At 43.0% G+C, this 21,979-nt stretch overlaps 3 protein-coding genes and 1 long non-coding RNA gene across 4 annotated transcripts in view; 2 read left to right on the plus strand and 2 right to left on the minus strand.

The window, feature by feature from the left end:
* Window positions 1-1,441: 1,441 nt before the first annotated feature.
* Window positions 1,442-3,823, minus strand: LOC130515177 (uncharacterized). The gene is made up of 2 exons (XR_008947167.1): window positions 3,131-3,823; window positions 1,442-2,702 (listed from the first exon to the last, which is right to left on the minus strand). It is a non-coding gene; the product is annotated as an uncharacterized LOC130515177 (long non-coding RNA).
* On the plus strand, window positions 2,408-6,947 carry si:ch211-237i5.4 (leucine-rich repeat-containing protein 70). The gene is made up of 5 exons (XM_057015270.1): window positions 2,408-2,707; window positions 2,823-2,968; window positions 5,742-5,910; window positions 5,993-6,155; window positions 6,422-6,947. The coding sequence occupies exons 1-5, from the start codon at window positions 2,408-2,410 to the stop codon at window positions 6,712-6,714; spliced, it is 1,071 nt and encodes a 356-aa protein (XP_056871250.1). The 3' UTR covers window positions 6,715-6,947.
* A 332-nt stretch (window positions 6,948-7,279) lies between these two features.
* LOC130515176 (cytosolic phospholipase A2 gamma-like) lies at window positions 7,280-12,664 on the minus strand. The gene is given in 15 exon segments (XM_057015271.1): window positions 7,280-7,677; window positions 7,865-8,036; window positions 8,265-8,419; window positions 8,924-9,086; window positions 9,089-9,243; window positions 9,357-9,494; window positions 9,583-9,645; window positions 10,055-10,195; window positions 10,417-10,522; window positions 10,694-10,880; window positions 11,142-11,284; window positions 11,564-11,674; window positions 11,972-12,021; window positions 12,273-12,346; window positions 12,610-12,664. Coding segments are annotated over 15 exon segments (1,848 nt in total). The 5' UTR covers window positions 12,621-12,664; the 3' UTR covers window positions 7,280-7,498.
* A 4,875-nt stretch (window positions 12,665-17,539) lies between these two features.
* The window catches only part of LOC130515029 (ornithine decarboxylase-like), a 33,769-nt gene continuing 29,329 nt past the window's right edge, over window positions 17,540-21,979 (plus strand). Inside the window, exon 1 of the mRNA XM_057015010.1 lies at window positions 17,540-18,030. Coding sequence (XP_056870990.1) covers window positions 17,965-18,030 — 66 coding nt within the window. The 5' untranslated portion in view covers window positions 17,540-17,964. The remainder of the gene's footprint in view (window positions 18,031-21,979) is intronic.

The following is a 21,979-nucleotide window of genomic DNA, read 5'->3' on the forward strand; positions in this document are numbered from 1 at the left end:
TGTAAATGCAGACACATTCCATTTTTTGCTTTTTTTGAAAATAAAAAAATACTAAAAAAAATAATAAAAAAAATAAAAGACATATATGCAGATGTGGATAAAAATGTAGGATACTTTTGCATGACAGAGACAATTAAAAAAGCAAAACTAAACAGTCTTCCTGGAAACACTAAAGAAAAAAATACCGTGATTTGTTTAATTCTTTCATGCTGTACAAAATTCCAGTTTCCTCCTGCTGCCCTGCTGGACCACATTGGACTACTCATCCAGGCTGCTGCCCTCAGACGCGTTCAGTCCACGATCCATTCACTCCATCTGATGGGCTCAGACTCCTCAGGCTTAACTCACTTAAAATAAACAATTAGAGTGCCAGGCTGTTCTGGGCTCAGCCTTTGAGTCCAGCCAAATAGTGAACTTTTAATCAAAACAAACACGATATAACAGATTCATTTGAAGGAATGATAATTATTAGAACTTCATTACCTGATTATTATTAGAAGTTTATTACCTGACCTTTGATATTGAACACTACCGGCTGTTTTATTTGCTACAGCAGAAGCATGAAAAAGTGATCTAGATAAGTATAATAGTAGACTTTCTTTTGTCCACACACTCAACTTACAGAGGATTTGTTTTTCAAAAGTATAAGCATTTTTTAAAACATGCTTAAGTAACCCTTGATGTTACTCCTCTCCTTATTTCATATCACCTTGTGATTTGATAGACGAGCAATTGATGAAAATATGTAGAAACAACTGTCAAAATTAATTGTATTCTTTTTTTTGGCAGCATTTCAGTGTGATTAATACACACAAATCTAGATAAATGAACCAGCTGATGTCTACAATGTCTCAGGTCTGGAGAATTTGTCCACTCAAACTGTGTCTGAAAATAGGACTGAGTTGGGGATAAATTTGTGTTTATATTTTGGTTCTGGCATCATGTGCAGACACATTGGAGAGACTTTGTGTAATATTAAAGCCAGTGAAACAGATGAGTACAGATGGATGGAAGCCCAATGAGGACAGAGTGGGAGGGTAGTTCTGGTAAAAGCATCAGATGAGCCGCCACAGTTCAGCGGATGATCGAAAACATTTGGTTTGATTGGAGTGGAGAGGATTTAGAGGATTTACTCACACAGATGTCTGCACTGTGACTCTCCACCAGCATCATCACTTTGCTTTTTTTCCTGTCCATCCTTTCTCCCTTCTTTCATTTTGTCCGCTTGTTTTCTGACAACACTGGGACTTGCAAGAGCTAATGATCCATCATGGAGGCTTTCTGCATTCTTCATCAGCACAAGAGGTGAGTTATAACCAGAAAACTATGGGGATTTTAGTCTTTGCTTTTGAACTGTTCCTCTTCTTGGGCACCAAAATATACTCCTCACGCACTCCTCTGCTGTTACAGAAGTGGTAAAGGATTGATAAGACAAAACCAACCCTTTTTTGTGGTTTATTGAATGTACTTCTGACATTCATGAGCCCCAAGAGAGATAAGGATTCAAGTAAATAACAAAATAGCTTAAAAATGGCACCATTGTATTCACTGGCTTTAATCCTCTCGACCACTTTGCTCTTAATGACTATGATTATGTAATTACGTTGGCTCCGCAGAAAGCGGATAAGTCGGATTAAAATTCAATGGCAAAGCTAAAAATTAAAAAGAGTTATAACTTATATAATGATAATATTTTAGCAAGTATTAATTTAATGTGTTGGCAATGTCGAAAAGAGTAAATTCAAAATCAAGCATCTGTCTTCGTGGGGAGTAGATAGAAAGAGGTGATGTTCATCCATCCGTCCGTCCGTGCGTCCGTCCGTCCGTCCATTCATTCATGCAATGCAACCTAGAGCCCACAGATTTAGGGCGAGAAAATAAAACAAACAACAGAAAATACAACTTGGGCAGCGTAATGGTACAGTGAGCTCAGCTGTCTCTCTTCAAAAATGTTCAGTTCCACTTTGCATCATTGTGTTTATTTATTTATTAATTTACTTGAACTCAACCAGAAAGTCCCCTTAAGATCAGGGATCTCTTTTACGAGGGGGACCTGGTCACGATAACAGCCCTGAAAAGTCATAACATACACATACATAACAAAACAGCACAATTTAGTTAATTAGTTGGTTCTTTAAAAGGTACATTGGTGACTAAAGAAAAAAAATGTATCAGACGTTCTCCTTTGTGTTGAAATAATTAAAATCAGTGCTAAATCTAGTACCAGAACCAGTTTTAAGGGTTTAAACAATGGCTGGAGCTGGAGTTTTTGCTTCTTGTTAATTAAAAATGTTACATTTGCTCTCTAATTTTCAGATGCAGCTACTGTGACGGTCTTGATGGTGGAGTCAGCAGTCTGCCCCTTTCTTAGAAAGCTGCTCTTCCTCCTGCTTCTGCCCTCCACATCATGTGTCCTGTTATCTTTTACCTTACCCTTTCTGCCTTTTATTTGCCTGTCTCCTTTTTGCCGTGTGTTGAGAGCTCTCAGGGATGTCCCCATCAATGTGTTTGTTATGACCCCTCTGACCTGGTGGACTGCCGGGACCAAGGCTTCAAGCACATTCCCAGGAGCATCCCACATGGCGCCTGGCTGCTGGAGCTGGGAGGCAACAACCTGAGCCATATCGGCACGAGAGCCTTTGCCGGACTGTGGTCGCTGCGGGTGCTGGTGTTGACCCATTGCCAGATAAAGGAAGTCGAACCTCAGGTAGGAATTTTAAAAGCCATGAACAACTCACTGAAATATTTGTTTAAAGAAACGCAGGTGTCAACCCAGGCCACCGATGAAGGGAATTTGCTTGTTTTCATCGTTCTTTCCGCAGGCCTTTTTCTCTTTGTCATTTCTGGAGAAGCTAGACCTCAGCTGGAACCTGCTAACGTCCCTCCCAGTCGACTTTTCCACCAGTCTGACTGCTCTCAGGGAACTGCGATTGCAACACAACAGCTTACAACACCTAACTGGATACAGGTAGTGTTGTGTTCCTCCTCCGCCTTCTGTTCACCCCGCTGTTCTTCAAGTTGTCTCATGTCTCATGGGAGAGGCAAGTTAAAGAGTTGGACCTAAGATTGACCCTTGGGGAACCCCACACTTTGTCTCATGGATTCTCGAGGAGCATGCATCCATACTTACAATGTCTCATGGGAGAGGCAGGTTTCATAGCGCTGTGATCACGTCTGATCTTGCTTGTCAGGCAGGATGAACCAGCTTCTGTCTGAGGGTGCTGCTGGACCTGAAGGTGACGATTCTGTGACGTTCCAGTTACAAACTAGGCCTTTCTACATTTTTGTTATGCTTGATAAATCCTTTACCACATGAACAGTTCAGGTCTTCAACAAGTCAGACCCAGACCAGAAACACAGAAGTCAGAATGTGGCAAAAAGGAGGTAAATTCTTCACGCGTGACCTACCCGGTCACACCCTTGGAGAGAAGCTGGTTTATTTCAGAACCCTATCAGCGACGTGCAAGATCACTCAATATTAACAGCCAAACAGCCAGACGCAGATGATTAATTCTACTTAATAAACAAAGCTTAAGATTGACCTACTTCATGTTATCCGTTTTACAATTCATCTAAGAAGCTGTCACAGCATTATTATCTACTACATTATTATCTAGTGTTGGGCACAAACTATAAAATACAAGCAGAAAAAAGTAAAATAAAACAAACAAAAAACCCTCTGCAGTACTATTTTGAATAATCATAATAGAGAACAGCCCATAAGGTTTCTCCATTGTGTTAAAAAATGGACCATAGTGGAAGCAGCAATAGCAGTGGAACTAGCAGCAGTAGTAACAGTAGCAGTAGTGGCAGCAGCAGCCGTAGTAACAGTAGCAGTAGTGGCAGCAGCAGCAGTAGTAACAGTAGTAGTAGTGGCAGCAGCAGCAGTAGTAACAGCAGTAATAGTGGCAGCAGCAGCAGTAGTAACAGTAGCAGTAGTGGCAGCAGCAGCAGTAGTAACAGTAGTAATAGTGGCAGCAGCAGCAGTAGTAACAGTAGCAGTAGTGGCAGCAGCAGCAGTAGTAACAGTAGCAGTAGTGGCAGCAGCAGCAGTAGTAACAGTAGTAATAGTGGCAGCAGCAGCAGTAGTAACAGTAGCAGTAGTGGCAGCAGCAGCAGCAGTAACAGTAGCAGTAGTGGCAGCAGCAGCAGTAGTAACAGTAGTAGTAGTGGCAGCAGCAGCCGTAGTAACAGTAGTAATAGTGGCAGCAGCAGCAGTAGTAACAGTAGCAGTAGTGGCAGCAGCAGCAGCAGTAACAGTAGCAGTAGTGGCAGCAGCAGCAGCAGCAGTAACAGTAGCAGTAGTGGCGGCAGCAGCAGCAGTAGTAACAGTAGTAGTAGTGGCAGCAGCAGCAGCGTAGTAACAGTAGCAGTAGTGGCAGCAGCAGCAGTAGTAACAGTAGTAGTAGTGGCAGCAGCAGCAGTAGTAGTAACAGTAGCAGTAGTGGCAGCAGCAGCAGTAGTAACAGTAGTAGTAGTGGCAGCAGCAGCAGTAACAGTAGCAGTAGCAGAGTGGCAGCAGCAGCAGAGTAACAGTAGCAGTAGTGGCAGCAGCAGCAGCAGCAGTAGTAACAGTAGCAGTAGTGGCAGCAGCAGCAGTAGTAACAGTAGTAGTAGTGGCAGAGCAGCAGTAGTAACAGTAGCAGTAGTGGCAGCAGCAGCAGTAGTAGTAACAGTAGTAGTAGTGGCAGCAGCAGCAGCAGTAGTAACAGTAGTAGTAGTGGCAGCAGCAGCAGTAGTAGTAACAGTAGCAGTAGTGGCAGCAGCAGCAGTAGTAGTAACAGTAGCAGTAGTGGCAGCAGCAGCAGTAGTAACAGTAGCAGTAGTGGCAGCAGCAGCAGTAGTAGCAGCAGCAATAGTAGTAGTAATAGTAGCAGCAGCAGTATTAGTAGCAGCAGTGGCAGCAGTAGTAGCAGTAGTAGTAGTAGTAGTAATAGCAGCAGTAGTAGCAGTAGTAGTAGCAGCAGTGGCAGCAGTAGTAGCAGTAGTAGTAGTAGTAATAGCAGCAGCAGCAGTAGTAGTAGCAGCAGTGGCAGCAGTAGTAGCAATAGAGTAGTATAGCAGCAGCAGCAGTAGTAGTAGCAGCAGTGGCAGCAGTAGTAGCAGTAGTAGTAGTGGCAGCAGCAGCAGCAGTCAGGTAAGTAGTAGTAGTAGTGGCAGCAGCAGCAGCAGTAGTAACAGTAGCAGTAGTGGCAGCAGCAGCAGTAGTAACAGTAGCAGTAGTGGCAGCAGCAGCAGTAGTAACAGTAGCAGTAGTGCAGCAGCAGCAGCAGTAGTAACAGTAGCAGTAGTGGCAGCAGCAGCAGCAGTAGTAGCAGTAGTGGCAGCAGCAGCAGTAGTAACAGTAGCAGTAGTGGCAGCAGCAGCAGTAGTAACAGTAGTAGTAGTGGCAGCAGCAGCAGTAGTAACAGTAGCAGTAGTGGCAGCAGCAGCAGCAGTAGTAACAGTAGCAGTAGTGGCAGCAGCAGCAGCAGTAGTAGCAGCAGCAATAGTAGTAGTAATAGTAGCAGCAGCAGTAGTAGTAGCAGCAGCAGTGGCAGCAGTAGTAGCAGTAGTAGTAGTAGTAGTAGTAATAGCAGCAGTGGCAGCAGTAGTAGCAGCAGTGGCAGCAGTAGTAGCAGTAGTAGTAGTTAGTAGTAATAGCAGCAGTGGCAGCAGTAGTAGTAGTAATAGCAGCAGTATTAGTAGTAATAGTACTAGTGATTACATTTCCGTTTCTCCTTCCTCTGTCTTCTTCCCAGTCTGGAGCATCTGGACAGCATAGAGAAGCTGGACCTCAGCTGGAACCAGCTCTTGTGGGTTGGCTCTGGCGTATTCAGAGGCCTCTCTCGGCTCAGACAGCTTTACCTACACAACAACAGACTGTCTGTGGTGCAGCAGGGGAGTCTGGATCTGTTGCCTGGCTTAGAGGTATGTGACGGAAAGACAGCTATACGTATATTTACAGTGCTTCTGTCCCTCCATCCCTCTGATGTTCTGTCGATCTGGGCAGGTGCTAAACTTGAGTAACAACAACATCTCCTGGATAGACGGCGAGGCTCTAGCGCCTCTCTACAGCCTTGCTATCCTCGCTCTGGAGGGAAACAACCTGCATCATCTCAAGTTCAAGACATTCCTCAGCCTTCATACATCGGCCACCCACATCACGCTGTCAGGTTTCCAAAAATCAACTATGCTCTCGCTAAAGAAAGTCTCGAGCTGTTTCAACGCTTAGTGCTAATCTAAAACTGTAACATAAAGGAACAGCATATAATGTTGTTTTAGCTAACAATAGTGATTCCACAATTTCCTCATAGCTTAAATAAAAGTTTGCTGTTCAATTGTCTTCAGCATTTCAAAATAAATGTAGTTTTCTCGGGTGTGAAACCAACAAAGCATCCTGTACACAGTCACAGTTCTACCTCTCCCCATGCTCCACCAGCCAACCCCTGGAACTGTGACTGCGAACTTCACCGCGTCTTCAGCAAGATCCTCTACGTCCGCCACCTCCACGTCGACGACTATCGCAACGTGACCTGTCGGGACCCACCGCAGCTGGCCGGGTCATCGCTGTCGTGGGTTGACAGCCAGCTCTGCTTGGCGGAAACAGTCACGGTGCTTGTGATCACAGTGACTGTCATGGTGACGGTCGTGGCAGCTGTAGTGATGGCGGAGCGGAACAGGAAGAGGAACAGTGGAAAGAAGTGGGATGCTGAGTCACAGACACAAACATAGAGCCCAGAATTGACGAGTCGTTATTAGAGTGACAAGGTTGCAGCACTCTGACTGATATTAAGCAATTATTTATTTATTCTTTTTATGATCTCTATTAATTTTATGTATTCATCCAAACTAAACAACCATAAGCTGCTGTTGTTTATGTCTAATTTACAGCTCCTCTGGGTACCAGCCCATGGCGTTCCCGTGGAAATGTGCTAAATAATGTATATTAAATCTACCAACCTCAAGTTTCTGGTAATCAATGATAAGTCAGACCTCCCAAAACTCTGATGCTCATGCACCCTTTAATTGGACTTAATTTGTCTTTTTGCATCTGCGCCTATGTAAAAAGTTGGAGGTAGGGTCATGTGATGCAGGCGGCGAGGAAAGGCTGTTCAGAAAGCAAAGTGAGTGCCGTTTGTTGTGCGTGGAGCTGCGGTACCACAGAGCCAGCTGACCCAGTCCACAACTGAACGACGGGCACACAAGCATAGGAAGTGGAACACTATGGGAAGGGGAGTTCATGTTTTATGGTCATATATCCACATATGCCTCAATAAAAGAAGAGGTGATTCTGGAACAGATTTAATAGATTTTATTGATCTTTAAACTCCACCTGACAGCATCAGCATCTATTCTTGAGTATAATGATAATTAAAGAGGAAATTGTGATTAATTCCAAACAGACATGATTTTGATCACCAAAAAGAAAAGATAAAGAAATGTGTGAGGATTAAATCACAGTTGCATCCATCACTTTTAGAAACATGTTTGCCACGAGTGACATTTCTACTCTGATCTATTTGGAGCTGCGGCGGCTTCTGCGCTGAATGGCCTTTTCCATCTCTTGCACCAGGATCGTCTTGTTCCTCTTGATGTTGTCCCTCGCGATGTCCAACAACTCGTTCATCATGTCGTTGTTGTAGGGCCGTTGGAAGGTGCAGAACTTCTTCATCTTTGCCTGCAATTCTTTTGCATCTATAGGAAACAGTCAAAAACTGCTTAGTTTTCTGAATATGGAGATTAAAATCTCATTGTTTTGAAGCCTGGACACACGGCAATCAGAAATATAGGACAATAAAGGACAAATTCAAAGGGAAAACTGTTCAGGGAATCAGGCCCACGGCAGCAAAACAGGACTGTCAGTGAGGGAAGGGAAACAAACCTCTGCAGTTGGCTCTGTTGAAGAGCGGCATGTAAACGATGGTTGGCTCCTTCTCCTTCCCCTCAAACACGTAACAATCTTTGGGCCAGTCTTTCTCCTTCTTGATTTGGTCATCTATCTCTGGAAAAGGCTTCCCTTTGTCCAGTGCATATTTCTTTGCAAGAGTCAGGGTCTGGAAAGCAGAAACAAAAAAAACAACAACCCTGAGGTGAACATGATGTTTGTAGGAGATGAATGAAGTTCAATTTCACCTCGGGGAGCACAGGGAAAACCTGATTGTGTTTCCGGATTATTGGAAGGACTGATCGGTATCAGGAAAAAGAGAGCTGCTGTACAAATGACTGAGCTAACGGAGATGTTTTTGATCAGACAACTGCTGTTTGAATGCATTTAACTGCACCTCAAATACTTCTCCAGCACTGAAGTCTGGTGCTACGATGAGGTCAATGTCTCTTTTCGCTCCAAGAAATGGAGGGTAGGGTACGTTCATCCACAGCCCAGCATCGATCAGGTAGAAGATCTCTTCGGAACAGAGGGGAGATGGAATGTTGGCATCTGTCAAAAAGAGAAAACAAACATGTGTTTGTACTTTATTTTCTTTATCTTTGGCTTTCTGGTAAATTCCTGTACAACATTTTCATGAGTGAAACATTTCCATATAGATGCTTTTAGGATTTTAAGGTTTTAGATGAAGCCCAGCTCACATGTCAGGTGTAGGCTTATTAAAAATGGAATTGCACCAATTTCACTTCAATCAATTAATCCCTTTTTTCTGTTTTACTCTATGAAATCTTTCTAGCTGTGCAAACACATAAAAACTCACATTAAACATTAAAAATCAACCTAACCTTGAAACTCATATGTTACTGTTGAAGGTTTAATTAAGTGGCTCTTGTCAGAAACGAAACCGTTAATGTATGTCCGTATAAAAACCTTAAAAGCTGTGGCTCGTATAGACACTTTAAGGCTGCTGCTACTTGTTTTTGTCAATTAAGTTGGTATTTAAAAAATTAAAAAAAACTAATAAACAACATATTAAAAAAAAAAGCTCCGTCTCACCATGTGAACAGTAGAGGAAGTTGTTGGTATTTCCCCATTCCCATTTTATAAGTAGAGGTGGGAGTAACTTCAAAAGCTTCCACACTAAAAGGGAAGCAGGTGCAGAAAAAGGATAAATTACTTTGGCAGGTTTGATCTCTGTTTGAGCAGTTAGGATGTAAATCTTACAAAGTAAAATTTGGTGTGATTTACAGACTGCAAATTTTCACAACAAAGCTCCAGCTCTTCGATCAGCAGTGTGATGTTTTCCTGGCAGACAGTTTTTCCCTCCTCCAAAGAACTTGTTTTCAGCAGATTCATGTGACCAGATTCTATGATTTCTGCAAAAAAGAAGAGCATCAATTTAAAGGTATCCCAGCTAAAGGGAATCTAAGGGGTTGATGTGACTATATAAACGCGTCCAGCTTCACTTTACTGGGTGCATCTTCATCACCTTTTAGCTTTTCCTGAAGTTTCTCCAGGATAGCCAGAAGCTCAGGATCCGTAGTGGTGCGTTTGATCAGGTTTAAAATGTAATCAATGGCCACATAAATAAGGTGGGCTTGAGTAGGAATGTCTCCAAATTCAGCCTCTGCAAAACGTGCACACACACAAAAGCAGAATGTAACCTCAACAGGAGCTGTATCCTTGCAGCATTTAATATGAAAGCATCAAACTACCTCTGAGAGGGAACAAGTGATGGATGATTGTCTGCCAGTCCGCCAATGCGCTGCCACAAATACCTGCCGTGAGCCACATGAATGATCAAAAGTGTGATTCAGGCGAATAAATAAGTGCCCGTGTTGAACTCCTGCAGCGTTTCACTGTGTTCTTCTTGCTGACTTTGCAGGTTTTCTTAAAAAGGTTGATGTCTTGTGCTATATATCAAAAAATGTCACCAAACAGTGGACCAAGCAGTCACTGCCTACTTTAATTTTACAAGAGTTTCATCTGAAACTTTATTTCACTGTTCGCTGTCTAAACAAATCCCAGTCCAGCGTTTGTCCAGTGCTGACTCTGAATTTTAGGGTTTTTCCTCATGTTAAAGTCTTAAAACAGACATTTAAATGGACATTTCAATCTGACAAACAAGAGTTTTTAATCTGGGCGTGACAATGATTCCTTTTACTTCAACAATTTGCAAACAGTCACCTTGAAGTTTGACCATGTCCATCTCTGGCTTCTCCTCAACCAGCTTTCCAGCACAGAACCTGCTCCCCAGATGAGCCGTTTCAATGAACCAGCCCATGTCAGTCAAACCAGACTCATGGGGACTTATTTCAAACCAGTGCCCTGAAAGTTAGAGACTCAGTGAATCACTTGACTGAAAGGACTGGGTCAGCAATTGACAGATTATGGTCTTGAGCATGTAATAAATGTGACTTCACCTATTTAATAATGTGAGCGTATATTTAATCCATCTACCAGTAAAATCTGGCCCTACCCTGACACATCAGAGGTAGTACACCCTCCTCTGTGTGCCACAGATACCAGGGAAGTGCATGTGATGGTACCGTTTTCAGGCTTGTCTGATGTACATTCCCTCTCTACAGTGGAGTAAATGGGATACGGGTTGGTGACACTTCTGTTGGCATCCCCTGAAAGATGTCGAAGATCCAGCTGGAGAGATGCAAAACATTACATTGTGAGGAACTGCATGATACTCTTTTTGATGGTGTTTCATTTAAAAAACGAAATTTACACACACACACGCACACACACACACACACACACACACACACACACACAAACACAGGGGGAACTGTGTGTTTTTGCATGTTGTGGTGGCACCTGTTTCATTATTTGAGTGGAGATTAATACAGCCCAGATGTCAGTAAGAGAAAATGTTGTTTCCTCTGTCCTGTCATCCAGCCAGGCCACAATCTCGTCCAGTGGGACTCCAGGACCCTGCATTGTAGCAATTATTTGGTCCACACCAGTCTGAAAATCTTCTCCGCTGTAGAGGGAGGCCATGGCCCTTTTAGAGTGCAATAAAAGACATAGAGTTAAAATAGAAATAGTGTTGAGAAGAGAACTTTTTGGGATAGATTTATTACAGAATTGACATCTAGAGTATCACAATTCTATGAAAATCATTCTAGTTTGTTCTTTTTTAATGAACCAGTCCATCAGACAATGTCTCAACTATTTTCTTTGACAGATAGTTCTTCTAACCCTCCGGTTTCTGTGCTTTCACTTGCATCTCTTATCAACCACTCATAAGCATGAGTACTGTTACCATGTCGACCCAGAGATTCCTCCAATGTAGAGCAGTGTGTCGAACAGACCCTCTTTCACCAGTTGCTGGATGGAGCCCAACATTGCCACGACTGCCCTCTCTCCTCCACCCGAGCCCAACAGAGCGATGTGAGGGACAGAGTCCTGGTTGGGAAACCCATATGAGCGACGGCCGGTCGACGTTGACAAACCCATCGAAGGAGAAACGAGGATGAAAAGTGTCAAACCAACAAAAATTGAAATTTAGAACTTCTTTGCTAAACGAACTTAGTACTATTAAGTATATTAATGTTTGAAACACATGAGTGTGTGTTCAGAGTAATATTTGTCATGTTTCCCTCATTTCACTTGATGTACTTTATCTGCTGGCGAATCATTGCTTCTGGGGCTTATAAATGTTAAATATCTGTCATGCATTCTTACCTCAGTACAGTGTAAACCCAGCCTTGAAAATGACTTCTGAATTCTTTTTTTCCTTTCAGAAACACAATTCTGTTCCCCAGGACATAGGGAGTCAGAATGATGAATGACATTCTGGAAAAAATGAAGGAAAATCTCAGAATTTGAATCAACACAAAGCAACAGCCATGTTCTGGCAGCTCAATCAAAAAATCAATGTATATGTGCTTTAATGTTGTGCTTTATATTCTTCTTCTGTTGAAATAAAATAAATACAGCAGTGGATTTCATTTTGATGTGGTTCTGTAAAAGAAGAATTTAGTGAACTGAAAATGTGTCAGAGATTAAACAGACTCATAGTATTTTAGTACCTCTTAGTCTATAAAACTCATATTAAATCAGCAAAACAAGTCCAGGTATCTGAGCACTTACCTCACAAGCACTGGCAGCAGTTTCCTCCATCTTGTTCTTGGTTTGGGCTCCTAAAGTACAAAAGAAAGTCAAAGAGAAGACAAGTGCGTGCCAACAAGACTTGACCTCGGATTTCATTTTTATCATCACAAATCATATGTAGCTATTTTGATTTACTCGTTGTTCCAAAAAGGTTTTGCATTAGGTAATATTTCACATAAATATTTCCAAAAATTGAACCTTCGTTAATTACGTTTAGCAATGATCTCTTAATCTGTAGGAAATAAGGACGTTCATTAAAACATTTATTAAAATGACGCACCGCTAATGCTCAGGTCTGGTCGTTGGCGTGGAGAGTGCAGTAAATGCTTGTGATCAGCAAACGTGTGGAGTTTCCTTTTATAGTACAGAATGAAGAGGGTATGGTTTTCTCAAGAAAAATACCAGAACCTGTTTACTGGGTGTGTTAACATCGCAACAGTAATTCCCAAGAAAACAGTAACAGCATTTCTGATACATCCACAATATCCGCCTTGGATTTGCTAACAGCCATATCACATTTTACTGCTTTCGGTGATGTTTTAACAGGAAGTTTTGGTGCTATGGATCGCTTGTAACATCATTCTGATTAGACAAAAAGGAACTTTATTTATACTTACAGAGGTGTCATAACGCCTCACAATGTATAAAACAGCACAGTAAAGCAGGAAATATTTCTTTCTCTACTTTCAGCACAATTAAGAAGGGTTAGAAGTTTATGCATTTCAAAGTGGCCTTAATGGGAGATAAGTGAAATTGCTGTAATCTTCAGATCTTCTACAGGACCTTGACGTCCTAAGACCTTCTTGTAATTGAGAGAAGAAGATGGCCTCTAACCCCCACCTGAAGCCAATAGAGCAATATGTGGACCTCCATGCTGATTATGTGATGTAGAAATGATGAAGACATTATGGTTTAACACAAATGAGCATGCAGGTGCTTGACTCACTGTAAAACTCACTGGCGCTGATACGATTCAGCTCCCCATATTATGTAATTATTAAAAGGGTATCAGTGATTCTTGTTGTTCTGTGGAAACTTTCTGGCAGCATACCAGAGCTTTATAGTAAAAAACCTGCTGGGAAAGTACAAGCCATCAAGGGTCTTGGGCCTCAATATCTTCTATGCTAAACTGCTACACTAAATGATGATGAAGTACTTGGAACACATCATGAAATCAAATTGTGCATGTCAGGTTTTCTGCTTACAATAATTGTGTAAGAAAAGATAAAATCCTGACATGACAACAGCATTCATCATCGGTGTCAGAGTCCTCAGTAAAAGGGAATTTATGAGGTCATTGTGGAAGAGTGAGAGAAATAAACTGATAATTCAGTGTGCAGTTATCATGGAGGACACACAATGTTTCAGCAATGGACTGACACAACAGGTGCATCACATTTTATTGATTTAAAACAGCAGTAGTAATGAAAAACCATTTAGTCTGTGTCTACAGAAGGCTGATAGGAGGTACCTGCGGTGTCCTCCATTCGATATCGTTGTCTTCTCTGCTTATGTGTGTGTTGGTGAGTGTGTGTGTGTGTGTGTGTGTGTGTGAGACCTGCTTACAGTGGCTGTGGTCCAGGTGAGACTAGGGATGTTACAACATTTGAGAAGTTTTGATTTAAGTTTTGCATTTTCTCAACTCCCCCTCCTGACTGCAACTGATTCTCTTTCTCACAGTTGTCTAATTTCCAAAGTACCTGCCAATATCCAAAGATATTGCTTTTATGGAATTCTCCATCTGGGAATGAGTTCTGTTGGAAAATCATTTGCCCCTTTTGAAGAGGTGGCATATTTTGTGATGGCGGCGGTAGCTCAGTCTGTTGGCAGCTGGGCTGAGAAGCAGAGGGTTCCCAGTTCAAGCCCCAGTGTAGACAAAACATGGACAGTGTTCTGCTAGTAGGGGAACGTGCCAGAACACATTCAGAGCACTGTCAAGGTACTCTTGAGCAAGGTACCGAACCCACAAATTCTCACATAGACTCCTACCTTCGCCCATCATGTATTCTCCCCATGACTCCGAAAGAAGATCAAGCAGTTAAAAAGCTGAGAGGAGGCATGGTTGGTAGGGAAAAGCTCCAAACCATTTAGAAAACATGTCAGCAATTGCCAGGCAGGACCTCTTCCCTTCACTGGGAGTTAGCTAAATGAAATTCATCATGACATGTTGAAAAGGTCTGTGTGGAGGTGTATTTGCAGAAGGTTCACATTTGTTTTGGTAAATACTGAAAATGGTTTTGTGAACCAATTTTGTAGTACCAAACACAATCCTTCTTCTGGCGGGTGGTTCAACCCATGGGTCATCTTAGCAAAATAAGGGAAAATGCACATGGCAGACAAGGATTGGTATGAGGGTCATACCAGACATTATGAGAACAACCCAAAGTTTTCCATCAGAGGGAGAAGACAGAGGAGAGATTAAAAAGAGGGGCAGGAGGGGAAAGAGGAATGGAAGGGTTAGGAATGGTATGTGTAGGGAGAGCTAAGAGAGGGGGAAGGAGGGCAAGCAGCTGCTTTATCCGCAACATTCAGCTTTGTGTTGCCCTGAGAAACAGACGCACAAGAGGAAGCGGGAACTGGACACTTACAAACATCAACCTGAGAAGTGAGAATGGTGTCAAGTAGGGCGACTTACTTGTTGCAATAGAGGATGCGTTTAGTTTTAGTCCATCTAACGGGAACCAAAATCATCAATTTCACCTCCGCCATAACTTTAATCGAAACAGGAGTCACTTTCAAAATTCTCAGAAATTCTCCATGGTGATAAAGAAATTGTGCAATTGTGTTCTTAACTTAGCATGACCTCAAAGGCTTGAATTGTCTCAGCAGTGTGACGTGTTGGATATGGACCCAATAGCAGTACACTTGAGCTCAGGATCAATTGGTAAAGTCTTTATTAGAATACAGCAAACACAGTAGCAAACTCGGATTTGATCGACGACTTCAGGAAACAGCCCTTTCTTCAGACCAGTGGCCCAAAAGGAGTCTCTGGGTTTAGGATTTGGGGAAGGGAATGGGCTTACTCTTGGTGGAACGGTTGAGGGGAGGGGTCCAGAGCCGGACGGCAAGGCAGAGGAACCGATGAGGGGCAAGCGGCAGGCGTGGTCGGAGACAAGAAGCAGGTAGGTTTTCCGGGGAACAGGTGAGGGCAGAACAAAGACTGGCAGGGTCGGTAACAGGAAATCAGGCAGGAAAATAATGCTGGAAAGTATTGCACAATCTGGCAAGGAGTGTGAGTGGCAGGTAAAGTGGAAAACTACTGAGGGCAGGAGGGAAATGGGTGGAGGGAGCTGTGACAAGCAGTTTTTTTTTTTTTACCTGGTAGGCTCCCAGAAAGTTTCCACTGAATTTCTACACTAAATGACTTCTACATTTGTAAATTACTTCTACAAGCCAGCGAATGAGAATCGCTCCAAATGTGAGGTACCAACAGGTACCAACTGTTTTCAGGGTAAGAGCAACCAAATCATGTCCACATGCAGCCACCAAACCTGCTACTCAACTTCTGTAAATCGGTTACTGGGAGATGACAGTGTAAGTTAGTTTCTTCCTTGTCATCTACTTTTGGCTGGTTTAATCTGGTGCTGAAATGCAAAACAACTTCTCTCTTAAGGAACACAGAGATTTTAAGTCACACATAAAGGCAGTCGCGATAGTTAGCAATTTACAGTGTTGTGCAGCGCACAGAATTGGTGAGCAGGGACATGAGTTACTTTGATGATAGAAAGAAACACAGCATTATGTCATTTGAATAATTGACTTGTCACTACATAGCTTACTTCTCCAATTTTAGCCATGTCTCATCTCCATATTTATGGTAGGTGTAAGTTAGCTCCCTTGTACGTCAGTCCGTATGTCTGAAGAACCCCTGAAGATCTCCTTTGGGCCAATATCCAAGTGAACAGACATTATTTGTATAGAAAGTTCAATAAAGTAATAAAGTTTTCTTTATATATCACCGCCATGATAAGGGGAGCACTAGTTTTTTCCACTTAAAGTACTTTAATAACCCCTCCTGAGACACGTGGTAAAACTGACTCAATGAACAGATACCCAATAAAAAAGCCATAAAGAAAAAACAAACACATACATTTTATTGCATTTTTTCAGAAAATCCAAAGAGCAAAAAAATAAATATGTACAGACGCATGCACATAAGCCCATACACGCTCATACCTGTGCATCTTTGAAGTTTATGACACATGTATAAAGGGAACATAATAAATGGTGAAGGATTTCTGTGAAGCCACAATCTGCAGTCTGAAGATAAAACCCAATGATATCAGGATCTCTTTCACAAGGGTGACCTGGCCAAGAGGTCAGCAGCACATGTCATAGGGACAGTTACAAGAAAGTGATAATATAGGTTAAAACATACATATTAGATCATAGAAAGCAATATATAATGCAGAAGAAAGAGTCAGTAAAGTGTCTCGAGAAAAATGCAGAGAATAAATATTGAGAGATGAAGAACACTGATCTTGTTCAAGACACTCTGAAACTGCTGAACTGAGTTCACTTCCTCATTCTTTGGACCTCTCATTACCTCAGTCACAGACAAAAAGAAATGACACTTAACTGGAAGTACAGCACTTCCTGAGACCATAATTGGTAAGAAGACAACCAATGAATAATTGTTGATCAGTTCAAGGAATATGGCCTAAAGGCTTGAGGGGCCTGTAGCACCTCTGACTGGAAGTCCCTGCAGAGGGTGGTGAGGACAGCGGAGAAAATCATCGGGACTTCACTTCCTCCCATCCAGGACACTGCTAAAAAATGCTGTCTGACAAGGGCCAAAAACTTCACCAGAGTCTCCTTCCACTCCCACCATGGACAGTTCTCACTGCTGGCCTCCGGGAGGAGGTTAAGCAGCCTACAGAGCAGAACAGCCAGGTTCAAAAACGGTTTGTTCACATATGCCATAAGATTCCTCAACACAGCCTAACATTCCTAACATTCCCCCACTCCTCACCACACACACCTAAACACAGGACTGCTCTTATTAGGACCTCTGTGCCTAATTGTCATTATATGTATATTTATACTTTTGTAAATACTATTGTCATTATTCCTGTTGTGCACTGAGCCATTGTATCGTACTTTCATTTTGATGCAAATCTTAATGGCAAATAAAGTCTGTCTATGTCTATATCAATTGTTGTTTTCTAGGAACTCGATTCATTCCCTCTTCCTCTTCAGTGATGTTTACATCGAATGAAAAGGTCAAACAAAACATCCACAGTAGATTTGCAGAATTACAAAATAGAGAACTGATACACAAAACCACAATAAATGACCATCTGCTACCTGGAAACTTTCACAGCAGCATTTGTACAGATTACTTTCACATTTACATGTAGAATGTGTATAATTTTACTTGGGTGTGTTGTTGTTAAGATGCTGAGCAATCGTGCAAGTCACCTGGTTCCAATAATCTGCTGGTTGGCAGATTTCTTTAGCAGAATGTTCAGCTCCACATTGAGTGTCCATCAAAAACATACACACTTGAATTAGTTTGAAGCCAGTATCAACTAGAATGTTCTAGAATGTTTGTTGGACCAACCAGCCTTCCTTAAAGGCAGCAGAGGCTTCAAGATCTCACTGAAGACACCACACATAGTAAGCTCATTGATGGTGGCAGAAAACCTTGAACATGATGCCAGTTTGTTACATTCTATGAGAAACTTCCTGGATTTAATGATGTTTGCTGAACATGGATCACAGGTAGCCTCCACAGATAGAGAGAGAGTGATTCACCAGTGGCCTCTCCACACACAGAGGCAAAAACAAACAGCAACACTCGTTGTCGCTGATCTGTAGCGTCCCCTTCTGGATGAGATGACACATTTAGGAAGAAGTGGTAGATAATAGATGAATGCTCACATTCCTTCTCTTGCAAGAGCATTGTGGTCAAGTGTCAACTAAGTGCCACTTCTCAAAAATGTGTATTTAATGTTTTTATAGTTTGTGAAATGATCATGTGGATAAAAGACATGACCTGCTGGCTGGCCACTGCTGAGCTTAGCAAATGTTTGGAGGTGAGAAAGCACTACAGTCCTCTATGGCCAGTTTCTGCCTGGTGCCTCCACAGCAGAGAAATGGTACAATTAAAAATGAAGTCTTTTTTTAAAGTGTTGTTTCTTCTAGTTGACATTGCCGCTGGATACACATCAGATGGAGAATTGGCAATGTTTTTCGGATATCTTCCAATCATGTTTTCTGTCATGTTTCCAATCATTTTCTTCCTTATTTGGATAGAACACACTTTTCTTCTTATCCTTGCAGCGATTATGTCAAGTTTGCACAGTGGCAACTTTTTCCATTTTATGGGTATTAGAATGGTGGGCTTCTTTCTAAGCATTCTGTTTTTTTCTTAACAATATCAGCATCTATTGCTTTTTGATCATGATGTAAAGCTTTATCACACCCTTGAGTGACTTTAATCACTTACAACAAAATAAAATGTAATATAATAATCATATGCTGTTGAGCCCTGCTGTCTTACAGCTGTATATATTGGCATATATTTATTGATTTTAATTCAGTTTGTTTGTGATGTGCTTGAAAACTCTGTCAAATGGATCTGTCACTACCTGCTCTTCTGCTGAGGTGGAGAATTCCACTCACTCTGCCACGCCCCTCCACCACCCCCATCTGATCAGCTTTCATCATTTTTACCTGTTTCTCCCTTTTAGGCCTAATTAAGCAACTTCTGGACATTCATGCCTTGCCAGATTGTTATTGCTCTATGCCTGACTCTCCAGCACTTTGTTTGATCGGACTTATTAGTTTTGACCCTGCCTGCCTTGGACTTTTCCACCACGTCTCTGCCCTGGTAAATCTGACAACCTTCTGTCCCCGATTAAGAGTTTTGCCATGTGTGGACTTTTGCACACTTTTGTTCCCTTTGCTGGTCCCTCCTCCAGCCTCCACCCACTCTGCTGATTGTCTGTCTTGACTCTCTCACCTGCTCTTATCTTCATTCTGGTTCATGCCTTCGTGGCCTGACAAGGCAAAATAAGACTCCTGGAGCCATGATGTTCTACACTGTAAGTGTTGCTTTTTTGGGGAAGGGAGATGGCAAATCATAACATTGTTTTTGCTCATATTTAAGAGTGTAATTTTAGAATGATGGCAATATAGCAATGCCAGGATGGACAAAACAGCCATAATATTTTGTTTTCCCTCTGTTAGCAACTTATAGACACACTTTAGAATTCAGAAATGTTTACATATCAGTTTCAGCCAAAAATAACTCAGAAACAATATACTGCAGGTAATATTTTAGTGTCAGATTGACTAGGTCCTAGGATGACATGACTTCTTCCTGTGGAGAAAGTTCAAGCGGTACTGTTCTTCTGGGAAATCTTGGTTCCTGTCAGTCATATGGAAGTTCCTGGCACATTGCTTCTTGCTATTCTTTCAAATGGATTTCTGCATGTATTTAGGGAGAAGCACTCATAGGCCAATAAAATTACCGTATTTTCACGACTATAAGGCGGACCTAAAACACTGAGATTTTCTCAAAAATCGACGGTGCGCCTATAATATGGAGCGCCTTGTGTGTGGACTGAGTTCCAAATCTGCTGTGTGCCTTTGGTGGGTGCACTACGGTAAACGCTCCGCCAATCGATTAGCGGCACACCTACCGTAAGGATCCCCTAAAATGGCGCCGGTCAAGCGAGACACGTATGAATGAGGCTGAAAATGGCAATCGAGCAATCTTAGTGTTTTCGCTTTATGAGGAGGCGGCATCTCTCCATACGCGCGAGGACAACTGTTGCGCAGCGGCTGTCCGCGGATCACCTGGAGAGGGTGGCCATCCTCCCTAACCAGGAGAGGGCGGCCATCTTCCGCACCTACTGCCGCGACAAGATAACCGCGCCCAGCCACATCACCAACATGGATGAGATCCCTCTGACTTTTGACATCCCTTTGACCCACAAAGTGGAGAAAAGGGGACCAGCACGGTAGCGACAACAATGGGGCACGAGAAGTCGTCGTTCACCGTGGTTCTCGGCTGCCACGGAAACGGACATAGCGCTGGATGACGGAAGGCGAACACTCCTTCACAAAGACTATGAGGCAGCGGCGGGCAAGTTATGCCACCATATGCGGGTGGATTGTAGACGCGTGGGCTATGATACCATCTTAAGATTAAGATTAAGATTAAGATGGACTTTATTCATCCCCGTGGGGAAATTGAATTATAGTAGCAGCGAATGCAGAGTAAAGAGACAGAAAAAAATAAATACAGATAGATTAGAATGTTATAAGCATATATACAGCATATATTATAAGCATATATATAATATGTACATAATATAATATATACATATTATAAGCATTATAAGCATATATACATAATATAGAATAAATTAGAAATAAAATTTACAACATAAACATTACACAATTATTGTTGAGTTGGTTTGAGTGAATTGTACAGTTTAATGGCGGACGGCAGGAATGACTTCCTGTACCGTTCCTTGGAGCAGCGAGGCTGCAGGAGTCTGTTGCTGAAGCTGCTCCTCAGTTTGTCCACTGTGTTATGGAGGGGGTGGGAGGGACTGTCCATGATTGTCCGCAGTTTCAACACCATCCTGTCCCTCACCACCTCGTCCAAGTTATCAAGTCTACAGCCAACAACAGACCCTGCCTTTTTGATGAGTTTGTTGAGTCTGTTGGCATCCTTTGCTTAATGCCTGCACCCCAGCACACTGCAGCAAAGAAGATGGTGCTAGCCATAACAGACTGGTAGAACATCTGGAGCATCCTGCTGCAAACACTGAAGGACCTGAGTCTCCTGAGGAAATAGAGTCTGCTCATGGCCTTCTTGTAGACAGCATCGGTGTTTGTGGACCACTCCAGTTTATTGTCCAGCTGAACACCCAGGAACCTGTAAGATGGGACTATTTCCACGTCCTTCCCACTGATGCAGACTGGGGAGGGTGGGGACTTGCTTTTTCTGAAATCCACCACCATCTCCTTCGTCTTGGTCACGTTGAGCTGCAGAAGGTTCTCCCTGCTCCACCTGACAAAACTCTCCACAAGGTCCCTGTATTCATCCTCCTGTCCATTCTCCACACACCCGACTATGACTGTGTCATCCGAGTACTTCTGGAGATGACATGTCTCAGAGTGGTACTGGAAGTCGGCTGTGTAGGTGGTGAACAGGAATGGGGAGAGCACAGTTCCTTGAGGAGCTCCTGTGTTGCTCATCAGGGGGTCGGACACACAGCTCCGCAGTCTCACAAACTGTGGCCGACCTGTCAGGTAGTCCTCGATCCAAGAAACAAGGGGAGCATCCATCTGCATCTTCTCCAACTTCGCCCTCAGCAGTCTTGGCTGGATGGTATTGAAGGCAGAAGAGACCCGCACTGTGGTGTTTGGTCTGTCCAAGGAGGAGTAAGCCCTCTGCAGCAGGTATATCACTGCGTCATCAACCCCCACCTTGGGCTGATAGGCAAACTGCAGAGGGTCCTGAAAGGGGCTCACCAGAGGTCTGAGGTGTGACAGCACCAGCCGCTCCATGACCTTCATAATGTGGGAGGTCAGTGCTATTGGCCTGTAGTCACTCGGTGCCACAGAATGGGTCTTCTTTGGCACCGGGACCAGGCAGGATGTCTTCCAAAGCACTGGGATCCTCTGAAGATGAAGGCTCTGGTTGAACAGGTGCTGCAGTATTCCACACAGCTGCCTGGAGCAGTTCCTCAGCACTCGTGGGCTGATGCCGTCCGGTCCGGCAGCCTTTCTCTGGTTGAGCCTCTCCAGCTCTCTCCTCACCTGGCCAGACGTGAAGGATAGTCCTGTCGGGGGGATGGGTGACATGCTGGGATCCATGTAGGGTGTCAGCAGGGGGGAGGGGGAAGAAGTTGGCAGAGGTGTTAGGGGCTCTGGGAGGTGTGAAGGGGACCCATTGTTATCCAGAGGAATATTGGGACAGCTGGGGGAGGGGGAGCTAGAGTCAAACCTGTTGAAAAACTGGTT

This window comes from Takifugu flavidus, chromosome 18, assembly GCF_003711565.1.
Source record: "Takifugu flavidus isolate HTHZ2018 chromosome 18, ASM371156v2, whole genome shotgun sequence".
Lineage (NCBI taxonomy): Eukaryota > Metazoa > Chordata > Actinopteri > Tetraodontiformes > Tetraodontidae > Takifugu > Takifugu flavidus.